Genomic DNA, 12,238 nt, shown 5'->3' with positions numbered 1-12,238 from the left:
TGATTTTTTCTGTAAATAAAGTTTAATAACTAATAATAGTTGATTTCTTCTGTAAATAAAGTTTAATAACTGTTTGGAATATTTTATTCAATCGAAGATTTGAACCCGTCGCATCGTAAATCGGTTACGACAGCGAGAATATTATAACAATATGTATGGACGACAGAACGAATGAGACAAGAATTTATGAAAAAGGAAGATTAAAACATCCTGTTATAAAACTAGTTGGCTGTCGATTCATTGTTGGCTTACTTTTGTCGAAACACAAAGTTCTACTCCTACTACTACTACTACTACTACTACTACTACTACTACTACTACTACTACTACTACTACTACTACTACTGCTGCTGCTGCTGCTGCTGCTACTACTACAACTACTACTACAATTACTGCTACTACAACTAAACTACTACTTCTACTAATACTAATACTATACTAAAACTAAATCTATATTTATGTTTGTATGGACGCATAGAACGTATACTGAATGATGAAAATTATTTCACAAAACAACACAAAGGATCTTCATTGAATGCTCTGTTCTGCACTCTTCTGAATGTACATTTTACATTCAATTTCGTTGCAATTGAGCTAGCCACTTATTTATAAACCTTTCGCCGAGACATTTCAACACATAATCATCTGAATCATTCCTCATTAAATGAATCTATTAATTAATTAATTCAATTAATTAATCATCATAATTGAATACGAATTAAATAGACAATGGCGCCAAATAAAATTTTGATAATTATATATATATTGAGTTTGTTGATAAGTTTGATAAATTGTAGTGACGGTAGTAGTAGTAACTGTAGTGATAAGTACTGTCTGTACATGGTAGATGATTTAAAAAATTCTGGTAACTTAACATTGGATGAAAATTCATGTTCAGGAAAGAGTAACAATAGAAATGGTTGGTTGTTGGAAGTCTACGATGAAGATGTTCAGCTACTGGTCGATGGGTTCATTGAGAAAAATAATTTGAAGAATAAAAATTTTCTCCTGGGAACCAAAATGAATAGGAGTGGTTGGATGTGGATAAATAATAATCAATGTTAGTGTTTCAGTTTCATTTTTGAACTTTATATTTTGTTGATCTTAGTCAAGAATTTTGGCAATTTGTAACACCATTTTCAACAAAAATCATTTGTGGATCTGTAAATTTACTGTAAAAGTATTAATATTACCATTTCAAAGATAGTGGTAATGTTGACGATCAAAGTCTAAATGGATTCAATTCTGTTGCATACATGAGTAATACGAATGTTGGTTCAAATCTTCAAACTGATTTGAGATACGTAGCTGATGTGCCGACAAAAAAACATGAAGTTTTGTGTTCTATATCAAGTGCGTGTTGTCGACTTTGTACATTTTATAATTTTATTGGAATGATCGAAAGTGTGCATGACTGGTTTAAATAAAAACAGAATTCATCGAATTCATCACTTACTAATAAATTTCCCTCACCGCACAATCAGATCCCACAAACTGCAGCCGGTCAAATAGTTCGCTCTATCAAGGCATTTGTTACTTCATTATAAACGAACTTTACACGTGGTATGATGGAGAGATGGAGTGTAGAAAACTGGGAGGTAGTCTGGCCATTTTGGGTGGAGGCTCGAGTATGAAAGATATTTGGAGTCAGTTATCTCAACCAACTAAAATGTATTGGGTTGGGTTAACCAATTTGCTAATAACTTGGAGAAAAACTGGTTATTTTGAAGTTTTTGAATAATTGATTTCAGTTTTTTAAAATTTTATTTGCAAAATTGTTTGCTTGTTAGCATTTATAAATAAATTTAAAAATAGTTTTAAATTTGAAAAACTTGATCTTATGGAATCATTTTTTAAAATGTTGAAGGAACTTTCATGTTTTACATGAAATGGGTGCCTGGCTATCCAAATAATTCACTTCATAACTCATGTATCGCCGTTGGTTCTTACAACAAAACTGAAAATGTGAAGAACGGTCTAACGAACTACAATTGCTCCTCAACTGAATTTCATTATATCTGCATGGAAGGTGCTGACATAACCAATTATTCATTTTCAATTAGAAGTTTTTAAAGTTTGAAAATCTAAAATGCCATTGATTTACATTCATTTGCAATTAAACCATAGTAATTTTTGTAGGTTTTAACTCTTAACTATTTAACACCCAGAGAATGAAGACTTCACTCCACCATCTTCAACGGTTTCAACGCCTTCGCCACCACTACAAAATAATGGTAAAATTAAAGATTTCAGTTAAAATTATTAGGCATTTTCATTGAATAACCTAATAAATATGACATTCAATCATTAAAACTAAAAATTCGATTAAAAAATTGTTATTTTTCTCGTAATTAATGATATAATATTTGCTTAATGTGTCTGGGTTTGAATACATATAGACCTCCATATACAATGTCTGAAATTCGTTGATTCAAGCTTATTCACGTGTTCAGTGTCTGGTTATTATTGATACCTCTAAGAATTAGTTAAGAAAAATTGTAAAAAGTTCACATTAGTTTAAACAATTATTGATTTAATAATCTAGACGGAAAATTTACAGACACCACATCAGCACACACGCAATCCAACAAACGATTCACTACTAAATGAAGATAATAAGCCCATGGTTGATGGCAAGAGAGTTGGGCTTGGTGCAGGTTTAGGGTTGTCTCTGCTTTTGCTTCTTCTGGCTCTGATAGTATTTTTGTATGTTTCAAAAAAGAAAACAGTATTTTGGTTAGTAATTGTAATAATAATTATAATAATAATTATTATTATTATCAAAAATAGTAGTAGTATTCGTTGTTAGTAGATTGTAGTGGAAGTTGTGGTAGTGGCAGCAGCAGGAGTAGTAACAATAGTAGCAGTTTTAGCACTACTACTAGTATTATCAGTAGTAATAGAGTTTAAAAAACCTTTTTATAAATTAGATTTTTAAAAGTTTTAATTTGATTCCGGTTGGGTTGTGACGAAGAACTTTTGAAAAAAAATTTTTTAACGAGTTGAATTTCTTTTTCATAGCTTTGCCCCATTTTACCAACCCCCATGGAAAAGAAAAAAGCTTACTAAACCACGTGCAAACAACGACAACAACAACAATAACATCAATATAATATACGCTGAACCAGTCAAACTCAAAAAAACCAGCAACAAAAGTGACAACGACGAATCATCAGACAACGTATATCCCCCTCTGCAATATGTTGAATTACAATTTGACAGCAACAACAACAACATTAGCAACAACAACAACAACATTAGCAACAACAACCACAACAACAATGATGACATTTATTATAATAATGAAAATACCGTCAATAGAAATAACATTAACAACATTAGCAGCCATGGAGATAGCTCTATGAACGCCAATAACATCAATAACAACAATAATGATTATTAAGATATAAACAGCAGCATTAATAAAGTATCAACAAAAACAACATCTATAATAACATTAATAACAACAACCATAATAACGTTAATAAATTTTCAACAACAACAACTATAATAACTTTAATGACAACAACAACAACAACCATAATAACATTAATAACAACAACAACAACAAAAATAACCTCAAAAACATTAACGACAAATGCCACCAAACCAGCCCAATGACATTAGCAATTGATGTAATTTAATGGAAAATGATTTTTAATAAAACATTCAAATAAATATACTTTTAATTTTTAATTGTTTGGTTTTTAATCCATCTTTTGTAACATTTTACCAGTGAAAAACACTTTTATCTTGTATTTTTCTTATTTCAACCGAAATGATTAATTTAAATTTTGGTTTTGAACTCAGGAAACTTGAAAATGATTTACGATCAACCGTTAGAAAATTCGAAAAGTTGAATTAATTGGGAGTTAACTAACGCTGAACATGCTGTGATTTTGATCAATAATATATATATATATATTAGAGAATTTATATAGCGCCAATTAATGCAACTCAAAGGCGCTGCTTTCGTCTGGCGAAATCATCGGGAAAAAAGATACGTTTTCAAATCTTTGCGAAACTTCTGAATAGTTAAACCAGGTTGACGGAGGCTGTATGGTAGTGAGTTCCAAATTTGTGGACCAGCAACGGCAAAATTCCTATTGGCCACCATCAAATCTGTTTTTGGCACCAATAAAAATAACTGATCACCTGACTGTAATTGCAAGTGATGAATAGTTTTCGTTTTGTATAAACACCTTCTAGACAAGTAGCCCGGGCTTAAACCATTTAAACATTTGAAAACCATAACGGCAAGCTTGAAGATGATTCTTTTTTCAATTGTGAGCCAATGGAGATCTCGTAGAGTATTAATGACATAGTCGTATTTTAACCCTCCGAAAACGATCTTAGCAGCACGAATTTGAATTGACTGAAGACGATTAATCACTTGATTTGAAACAGAACCTCGGGGCCGTCTGGAAATAACAACTTCGAAATTGGACAGAAAATCATTGAAACATACCTGTTGCCTCCTACCAATCAAATGGGACTCGAACCATGAAGCAACCGCACCGGCAACACCAAAACGACATTTAAGTTTATGAACAAGGAGTGATTGTTAGTCAAACGCAGCACTCATATCCAACAAAGCCAAAAGTGGAACATTTTGTGAATCCATAGATGCAAACAATTCAGAAGAAATATCGATCAGAGCAGTTTCAGTCGAGTGATACTGCCTGTAACCTGACTGACGGATTGGAATTAAACCATGCACATTCAAATGATTAAAAAACTAATTTAGAACTAAACGTTCAACGACTTTTGATAAAAACAAGAGGTTGGAAATCTGGCGATAATTTGCATTATCATCCTTATCAAGAGATGGCTTTTTATAATAAGGGAGTCACAACGGCATGTTTGAACGCCTTAGGAAAATAACCAGTGTTAAATGTGAGAAACAGTATGAACAAATCTATATATTGTTTGAAAATAGGCACATGGAAAAATGTCCTCAATGGTGAATTGAGCACAACTTCTTTAATTTCATCACCAGAACATGGGATAAAGAGAACAAAGCGAGTCCGACAAACCTGGGAAGCTTAAGCAAGGAGTTTGTATGTTCTCCAACTTTTTTAATCTTATCACTAAAAAATTTTCCTAATTGTAATGGGGTAAACTTTATATTAGATTATTAGATTCATCGACTGAATGAATATATATATGTATATATATTTATATATACATTATATATTTATACATATATACATTATATATATATATATATATAATTATTAAGAACTATCACTGCATTTTTCGCATTGTTGTGTTTGTAACTAACTCGTACAAACTCAACAATGTGAAAAAGGCAGTGATATTTCTTAATAACTATATAAATATGTATGTATAGTATGTATAGTATATATATATATATATATATATATATATATATACATATATATATTATTTGATAAAAGTTTATTTTGTATAAATGTGTTTTTTGTAGTATTTAATTTGTCAAGAGTTAATTACAGATTCTTTTTTAAGCGATGGGAACATAATTTTACTTAAGAACAACATCAATTAATTAAACTGTAGCAAGTCTAACAATACAGAAAAGGCAGTGATTTCTGTTAATGATAATAATCTGTGTGTTGTTTGGGAGTGTGGGTGCGTGTGTCTTGTTGTTGTCATATAGCTATCCATTGTGACTTTTAAAGTAGGAAGTGTTGATTAAATTTTAATCAGAATGCAACAAAAGAAATACTAACGTGCGTAACTGTATATAGTAATTAATTTGTTATAATTCGTTACTTCAAGTAACAAATTCATCCAACTTTTTATTAATTTGAGTGTATATTTCAAATCAAATCAAATATCAGATCAATTAATATTTGGATTTAATCTGATTGTAGTGTATATTTCAATATCTGCAACCTGATTACAAAACGTTTTTCAGGTCATTGGTAAATTTCAGAAAAAAAACTCAAAATGAACAAATTGATTATCTGTGCGTTGTTCAGTCTTTTTCTAAATCTGACCACGGCGGCTAATTTAAATTGTAGCGACAAATACTGCTTGTACATCTTAGATAGTTTATATTATTATTACGGAAGCATAAGAGACAGTTACTGCTCTCAAAATGGCAAACGTAATGGTTGGATGTTGGAAATTTATGATGAGGAAGTTCAAACACTGGTTGATCAGTTTGTTAGGAATAATAGTTTAGAAAATAAATATTTTTTTCTAGGAACAAAAATGCTTCCAAACGTCATGATGTGGATTAATAAAGCTTCGTGTCAGTCATTTTGTTTATAGAAGTATTATGTAATTTTTATAATTCAGAATCGATAACACTTTAATTTTCAAAATTTTACTTTATATCATAGAATGCTTTTAAAATAAATTAAACTTTTTAACTAATTACAGACTTTGGATCAATTGAAATTTACGACGACCAAAATTTTACCACCGAGTTATATATAAGCAACACAACTTCAAACAAAGATAGCCAAAAAATGCTAAGATATTTTAAGTTGGATTCAAGATTCAAGTTGTCAGTTTTATGTTCCATAAAAGGCAAGTTTTTCATTGCGAATGAAACATTTCAAATGAAGTTTTTTGAAGATTTGTGCATGCATTTACATTTAGTTGAACAGCTAAAGTATAAATTTCAAACTGTGTTAAAATGCAACTAAATTCAAAATATTTTATTTTCTAAGATTCCAGAAACTGCACACAAACGAATAGTTGGTCACTCAGGGGCACATGTTATTCTCTTCTCTCTAGATACTACTATTACACGTGGTATGATGGTCATTACGAATGCCTGAGGTTAGGTGGTAGTTTGGCTGTCTTGGATGATTTGAGTGCTGATGAAGTCAATCAAATGTGGGTTCAGCTAGCTCTGCAGAATGGTCATTATTGGATTGGACTGACCAAAGCGTTGCTCACCTGGAAGAAATCAGGTTGGCCATTTTTACGTAGTCTTGCAATTTTTATAGACGCTATGTTTTGCTATAGCCTAGTTTTCATTGTTTGATAGAAACATAATTTGAAAAAACGTTTGCATTTTTCAAACAATACACACAGGACTTGCTTTCACATACACCAATTGGTTGGGATCATATCCATATGATTTAATAGATAGACCTTGCATTTGTTTATCAACATATTTCCCAAACAACCCTATCTACAACAATAATTGCAGTGGAATTTATAATATCATTTGCATGGAGGGTTGAGTGAAATATTCTTCTTATTAAATCCATTCATTTATCTTTAATTTCTAGTAAATCTAACAATGTTTTTCAATGTTTGCATTAAATGATATAGAACAGCCGGTGGTACATTAGCCTGCTTCTGTGGATGCAGTAACCGGGTTCCCTATCACATGCTTTGTGTATGATGCCTTGTTTGGCACGTTCCGTTTTCATATACACTGTTTGCGTGTTCTTGATAGAAGAGCGTGATGAACTGTTTGATCTTTTAAAATACTAAAATAAATAATTAATACTCAAGAGAACAAGGTTTTTTCCCCCTCACTGCCAACTCCAGCTCCGACGACAAACTCAGTGGTCTTCCCAGTGACTTCCACTACTTCCTCCATTCCTAACTCCCAAGACCCCGAAGCAAATTTTTCAAACTCTATCCTAATTCGGGGTTTGTGCCAAAATTATTTAACTGAAATTTTGTTAGAATTTACCAAAAAATGTAATTGTAATACCTAAAATTAACATTAAAATTTATCTTAAAATTGTTTGATGAATAATTATTTTTTTCATTTAACGGCGATTTTAAAAAGTATTTTGATGATATCAGCTAATAACTGATCTTTATCTTTTTTGAATTTTAACAAAACATCGTTTTTTAACCAATTAACTCACTGAATGACGTCATTAATCTGTTGATACGCCGAAGGTTTGGCTATCAGCCTTGGAGTAGCATCGTTTTTACTGCTGGCATCAATCATTATACTCATTATTTTGCTCGTGAAGAACAGCAAACTGTCAAAGTAAGTTTTAGAGTACAATATAATTATAGTTAATTTAACAAAATTAAAAAAAAATTCAATTTGAAAGAATAACTTTAACAAAATTGTTTTTGGAAGAATAACTTTAATAAAATTGTTTTTGAATCATCTGCTCTGATTGATATAAAATTTTAGCAAAATCAGAAGAAAAAAGATATATTTTTATTATAATTAATATTTGTAAATTTTAACTAAAATAATTTTTTAATTCATAGGGAAATTGTATCTCTTAAAATGCCGATTCAGATGAGCAATGAAAGAATTTCAACCAACCAAGAGTATACAACTGTACTGGACACATATGCATCCCTCCATGAAAATCACAACAGCCACAAAAGCAGCAGCAACCAGGGCTTCCAGCTACCAAAACCTCCAATCAAACCAAAATCGTCAAACCCGACATACACGTCACTCAATCTGAACAAAGATGGGGTTGGCGACTCTAGCTCCCATCTCCAACTGCCACCCCATCTTTAAAATTTTGAAAGAAAAACTTCTGATGTTTCCCATGCTTATGTTAACTTTACATGTTTGTCTGTCGGTTTGTTTGTTTGTTTGTTTGTTTGTTTGTTTGTTCATTCGTTTGTTTTGTCGTTCGTTCATTTGTTTCTATAGTTCAAATCTTGTAGCATAATTTTCGACAACTTGCCATTGCCCGATTAATCTGAAATTTTGTCCATTTATTAATTTATTTTTTTTAATTTATTTATTAATTAACTAACTTGATTAAATCAGTTGAATCAATTAATTATTTAATAATTAACCTAAAAATATTTCAACATTTGATGGACTATTAACTAAGTTTTAAATGATTTTATGATGAAATATTAATCATTGTTAAAGTAGAGATTGATCCTTACCTACCTGACAGAATTGTTGGTAATAAAAATTTTTTTCCGATTTTTCAAACGTTTTCTTGATGTTTTTCGAAATCCAAATCTGAACATCTGAGTTAGTAAATAATTTTATTTGCCGGCCTGAGCAGACCAGAATAAGATCTCGAATAGTAAGAACAAAAACGAAACGAAACGAAATGCACGCATTGTTAACTTTATATTGATTGAATAATTCAACTATGCTACTGTTTCGGACAGTGTTCATATTTACATAAAATTTTCATCAAAAAGCATGTGTTTTATGTTTTTTTTAGGTTTGATGTGTTATAAATTATAGTAATTATTAATTTTTTTAATTCCCAGAGGAGCGTTAATATGTTTTGTAGTTCGTTTTTTCGATTTTCGATATATATACCTCTTGCGACTGAGTGGGTTCTTAAACCTTGTGACAACGTGATGTTGTTCTTACCTATTGGTAAATATATATATATATATATTTATATATATTATATATATATATATATATACAATGATACAAACATATAGTATTTTGAGCGTGTTGATAGTGTGTGAGTGTGTGTGTGTGTGTGTGTGTGTGCGTGTGTGTGTGTGTGTGCGTGTGTGTGTGTGTGTGTGTGTGTGTGTGTGTGTGTGTGTGTGTGTGTGTGGTGCGTGTGTGTGTGTAATGTGGCATATATGAGCTTATTTGTATTTATTATCTACATATAGATGTGTAGGTATGAATGAAGAAATATAGTAATTATATTCATAAGAGGTTTTAGAACTGGTATTGTTTCTTCTTAAAATAACTCTTATGGAGTTTCATATAAATTGTTAGCGTTTGTATAGGAAGAAATTTACACAGTTTAAACAATTAATCTTTAAATAAGTCGTAGAGAATGCTAAAATGTGTTTGGCATACGCTTAAAAAATGCCAAAAGTAATAAACTTAATATGTGTTTTTGTGGTAAATTTCGCGAATTGTATTATCACTTATGCAAGTTCAAACTGCAGTGATAAATATTGCCTGTATTTAGCTGGTGATTCAACTTCAACATATTATGATTTGTCAACAAAAAATTTCAACATGTGCTCACAAAATAACAATCGAAACGGACGGTTGTTAGAGATTTACGATGAAGAAGTTAAAGATTTAGTCGATCGGTTCATTGCTGATAATAATCTGAAGCAGAAACAATTTTTTTTGAGGACCAAAACAATTTACGATGCATGGATTTGGATGAACAAAACACCATGTTAAATCATTTTAAATTTTCAATATTTTGTGATACTGAAATTGTAATTTGAACGGTGTCGATCATTAATTATCTTCATAATATTAAATTAACGTTCACGTTTTCAAGATCCTAAAAATGTTGATAACCAAAACAACGATGGAGCCACTGTCATGGCATACATCTCTAACACAACATTGTCTAACGACAGTCAACAAAAATTGAGATATATGGCAGATAGACCAACGTCTCAACTTCGTGTCCTCTGCTCAATAAAAAGTAAGTTTTAAGTTTTTTTGAAACTTCGATGCTAATTTTTTTACCTCACTCGTTGAAATAAAAATTTTGTAAATATTGATATTGAGATTTAATTTAGTTATACATACTTTTGGGTTTCCTTTCACACAAAAGTTGTAACATCTAACCAACCAGATGCTTCTAATTGCACGGCTTTAAACAGCTGGCAAAATGGAACAACTTGTTATTTTCCGATAAATGGGCAATACACATGGTACAATGGACATTACCAATGCACCAAGCTAGGCGGAGGCTTGGCGGTTCTAGATAAGTTGGATATCCAGAACGTCAATCAAATGTGGGTTCGAACGTCTTTGCGGGAGGAAAAGTTTTGGGTTGGATTGACAAGAACATTACTAGTTTGGCAAAGCACTGGTTAGTGGTATTTAATGGGAGTTTAAATCCCTTCATATGAACAATCGTGAATTAAGTTTATGACCGTTTTTCCGATACAAGATACTTTAATTAACTGAAACCTTTTTAAAGATATAAAATTTAATTGGCTCACTATTGGTTCGCTAGCTGAATATGAAATAAAAAAAGACAGTTTAGTTCAGTCATTTCGAAACACTATCGTTATTTACCGAATTGTATAAAAGACTGAGACATATTTTTCTACATCATCCAAAATATATCTTTTATCTTTTGTTACCTTGAATTGCTCTTTATTTCAACATGACATAAAAATTAGACAAACTTTAATGTTAATCCTATAATATAAGATATCACAATCTCAACAGAAACTCCGTTGAATTATTTCAATTGGGCGAACGATTTTGAACAAACTGCAACAAACAATAATAGCGTGTGTGTAGAGTTGAATTCCAGTGGAACAGAAAACTCCATGAGATGTGTCGAATGCAGTTCCAGAGCTTACTCCATAATCTGCATGGAAGGTGAGTTGCATTTTGAATTTCTCTGAAATGTTTTCTCTTTAAACCAGTTATTTATTATTTTTATTTATAATAAATGGACGTCAATCCCTAATTTCTGTCTGTAACAGAGAATAAAAATAAGAAGAGCACCAATCCGACAACTGCATACATTCCAGGTATTAGTAGTGATTTTAAAAAAAATTTTGATTTTAAGATATACGAAATTATTTCATCACAGTTGGTCTACCTACTGAAAAAACATTACCATCAGTACCCACAAGCAACACCACACAATATCAACCATCGTCAAATGATAACTTCTCAAATAATGGTTTGAGTGAAAGTCAAAAGACTGGCTTGGGTGCTGGTCTTGGCGTTCCATTGATTCTACTGCTGATTGTAGGCCTGGCTGTTGGTGTTTATCTCATGAGGAAGAGAAAGAAGCTGTGGTTAGTTGTGGCTAACGAAAAATTGAAATGTGGTGTGGTTTGATTCGAAACGAAACGATGTGATGTTATTGGACACAAAACGATATGATGTGATTGTTATCTGATCTTACGATTTCTGTGATTTGATACGTAATACGATACAATATGATACAAGATAGTGTAATGGTTAAGTCGGCGGCCGGGTTTGAATGCAAAAAAATTTCCGCCTATCGCGAAAATAATTTTTTTGGAAATTTGGCGCCTCGAGGTGCCTCTAATGTTAAATATTTTCACAATAAACTCGGGGAGAAACTAAGAAATAAAAACAACATACGAAATTGAACCCAGCAGATGTGGGAACTTTATTGAGCGTAATTTTGTCTATTTGAATCATAAGGAAGTTATGTATGCTTAAGCCATCTATTCAGTTCACATTATTTAGGTTTTATGAGCTGTCTAGAACTATAATGTTAATTCATAGATATATGATTTTATGTGTGTTGCAGTTGTAGTAGTAGTAGTAGTAGTAGTAGTAGTAGTGGTAGTAGTAGTAGCAGTAGTAGTAGTAGTTGTTGTAGTAGTAGTAGTGGTA

At 31.3% G+C, this 12,238-nt stretch overlaps 4 protein-coding genes across 4 annotated transcripts in view; 3 read left to right on the top strand and 1 right to left on the bottom strand.

The window, feature by feature from the left end:
• Nucleotides 1-729: 729 nt before the first annotated feature.
• HELRODRAFT_179739 (hypothetical protein) lies at nt 730-3,403 on the top strand (the record flags this gene model as incomplete). The annotated part of the gene is made up of 6 exons (XM_009028543.1): nt 730-1,060; nt 1,204-1,353; nt 1,485-1,646; nt 1,868-2,029; nt 2,613-2,736; nt 3,022-3,403. 6 exons carry the CDS (start codon nt 730-732, stop codon nt 3,401-3,403), a joined length of 1,311 nt encoding a protein of 436 aa, XP_009026791.1.
• Nucleotides 3,404-5,934: 2,531 nt separating this feature from the next.
• On the top strand, nt 5,935-7,187 carry HELRODRAFT_179738 (hypothetical protein; the record flags this gene model as incomplete). The annotated part of the gene is made up of 4 exons (XM_009028542.1): nt 5,935-6,100; nt 6,373-6,526; nt 6,733-6,911; nt 7,036-7,187. 4 exons carry the CDS (start codon nt 5,935-5,937, stop codon nt 7,185-7,187), a joined length of 651 nt encoding a protein of 216 aa, XP_009026790.1.
• A 78-nt stretch (nt 7,188-7,265) lies between these two features.
• HELRODRAFT_179737 (hypothetical protein) lies at nt 7,266-7,924 on the bottom strand (the record flags this gene model as incomplete). The annotated part of the gene is made up of 3 exons (XM_009028541.1): nt 7,266-7,384; nt 7,489-7,595; nt 7,830-7,924. 3 exons carry the CDS (start codon nt 7,922-7,924, stop codon nt 7,266-7,268), a joined length of 321 nt encoding a protein of 106 aa, XP_009026789.1.
• A 1,974-nt stretch (nt 7,925-9,898) lies between these two features.
• Nucleotides 9,899-12,238, top strand: part of HELRODRAFT_193653 (hypothetical protein) — a gene marked incomplete at both ends in the record, with an annotated part of 3,135 nt that continues 795 nt past the window's right edge. The window contains 5 exons of the mRNA XM_009028540.1: nt 9,899-10,067; nt 10,176-10,325; nt 10,479-10,718; nt 11,084-11,239; nt 11,457-11,667. Coding sequence (XP_009026788.1) covers nt 9,899-10,067; nt 10,176-10,325; nt 10,479-10,718; nt 11,084-11,239; nt 11,457-11,667 — 926 coding nt within the window. The remainder of the gene's footprint in view (nt 10,068-10,175; nt 10,326-10,478; nt 10,719-11,083; nt 11,240-11,456; nt 11,668-12,238) is intronic.

Source organism: Helobdella robusta, assembly GCF_000326865.2.
Source record: "Helobdella robusta unplaced genomic scaffold HELROscaffold_56, whole genome shotgun sequence".
In the NCBI taxonomy this organism is placed as follows: domain Eukaryota; kingdom Metazoa; phylum Annelida; class Clitellata; order Rhynchobdellida; family Glossiphoniidae; genus Helobdella; species Helobdella robusta.
The sequence above is the reverse complement of the archived record's forward strand: the minus strand, read 5'-3'. Positions and strand labels throughout refer to the sequence as shown.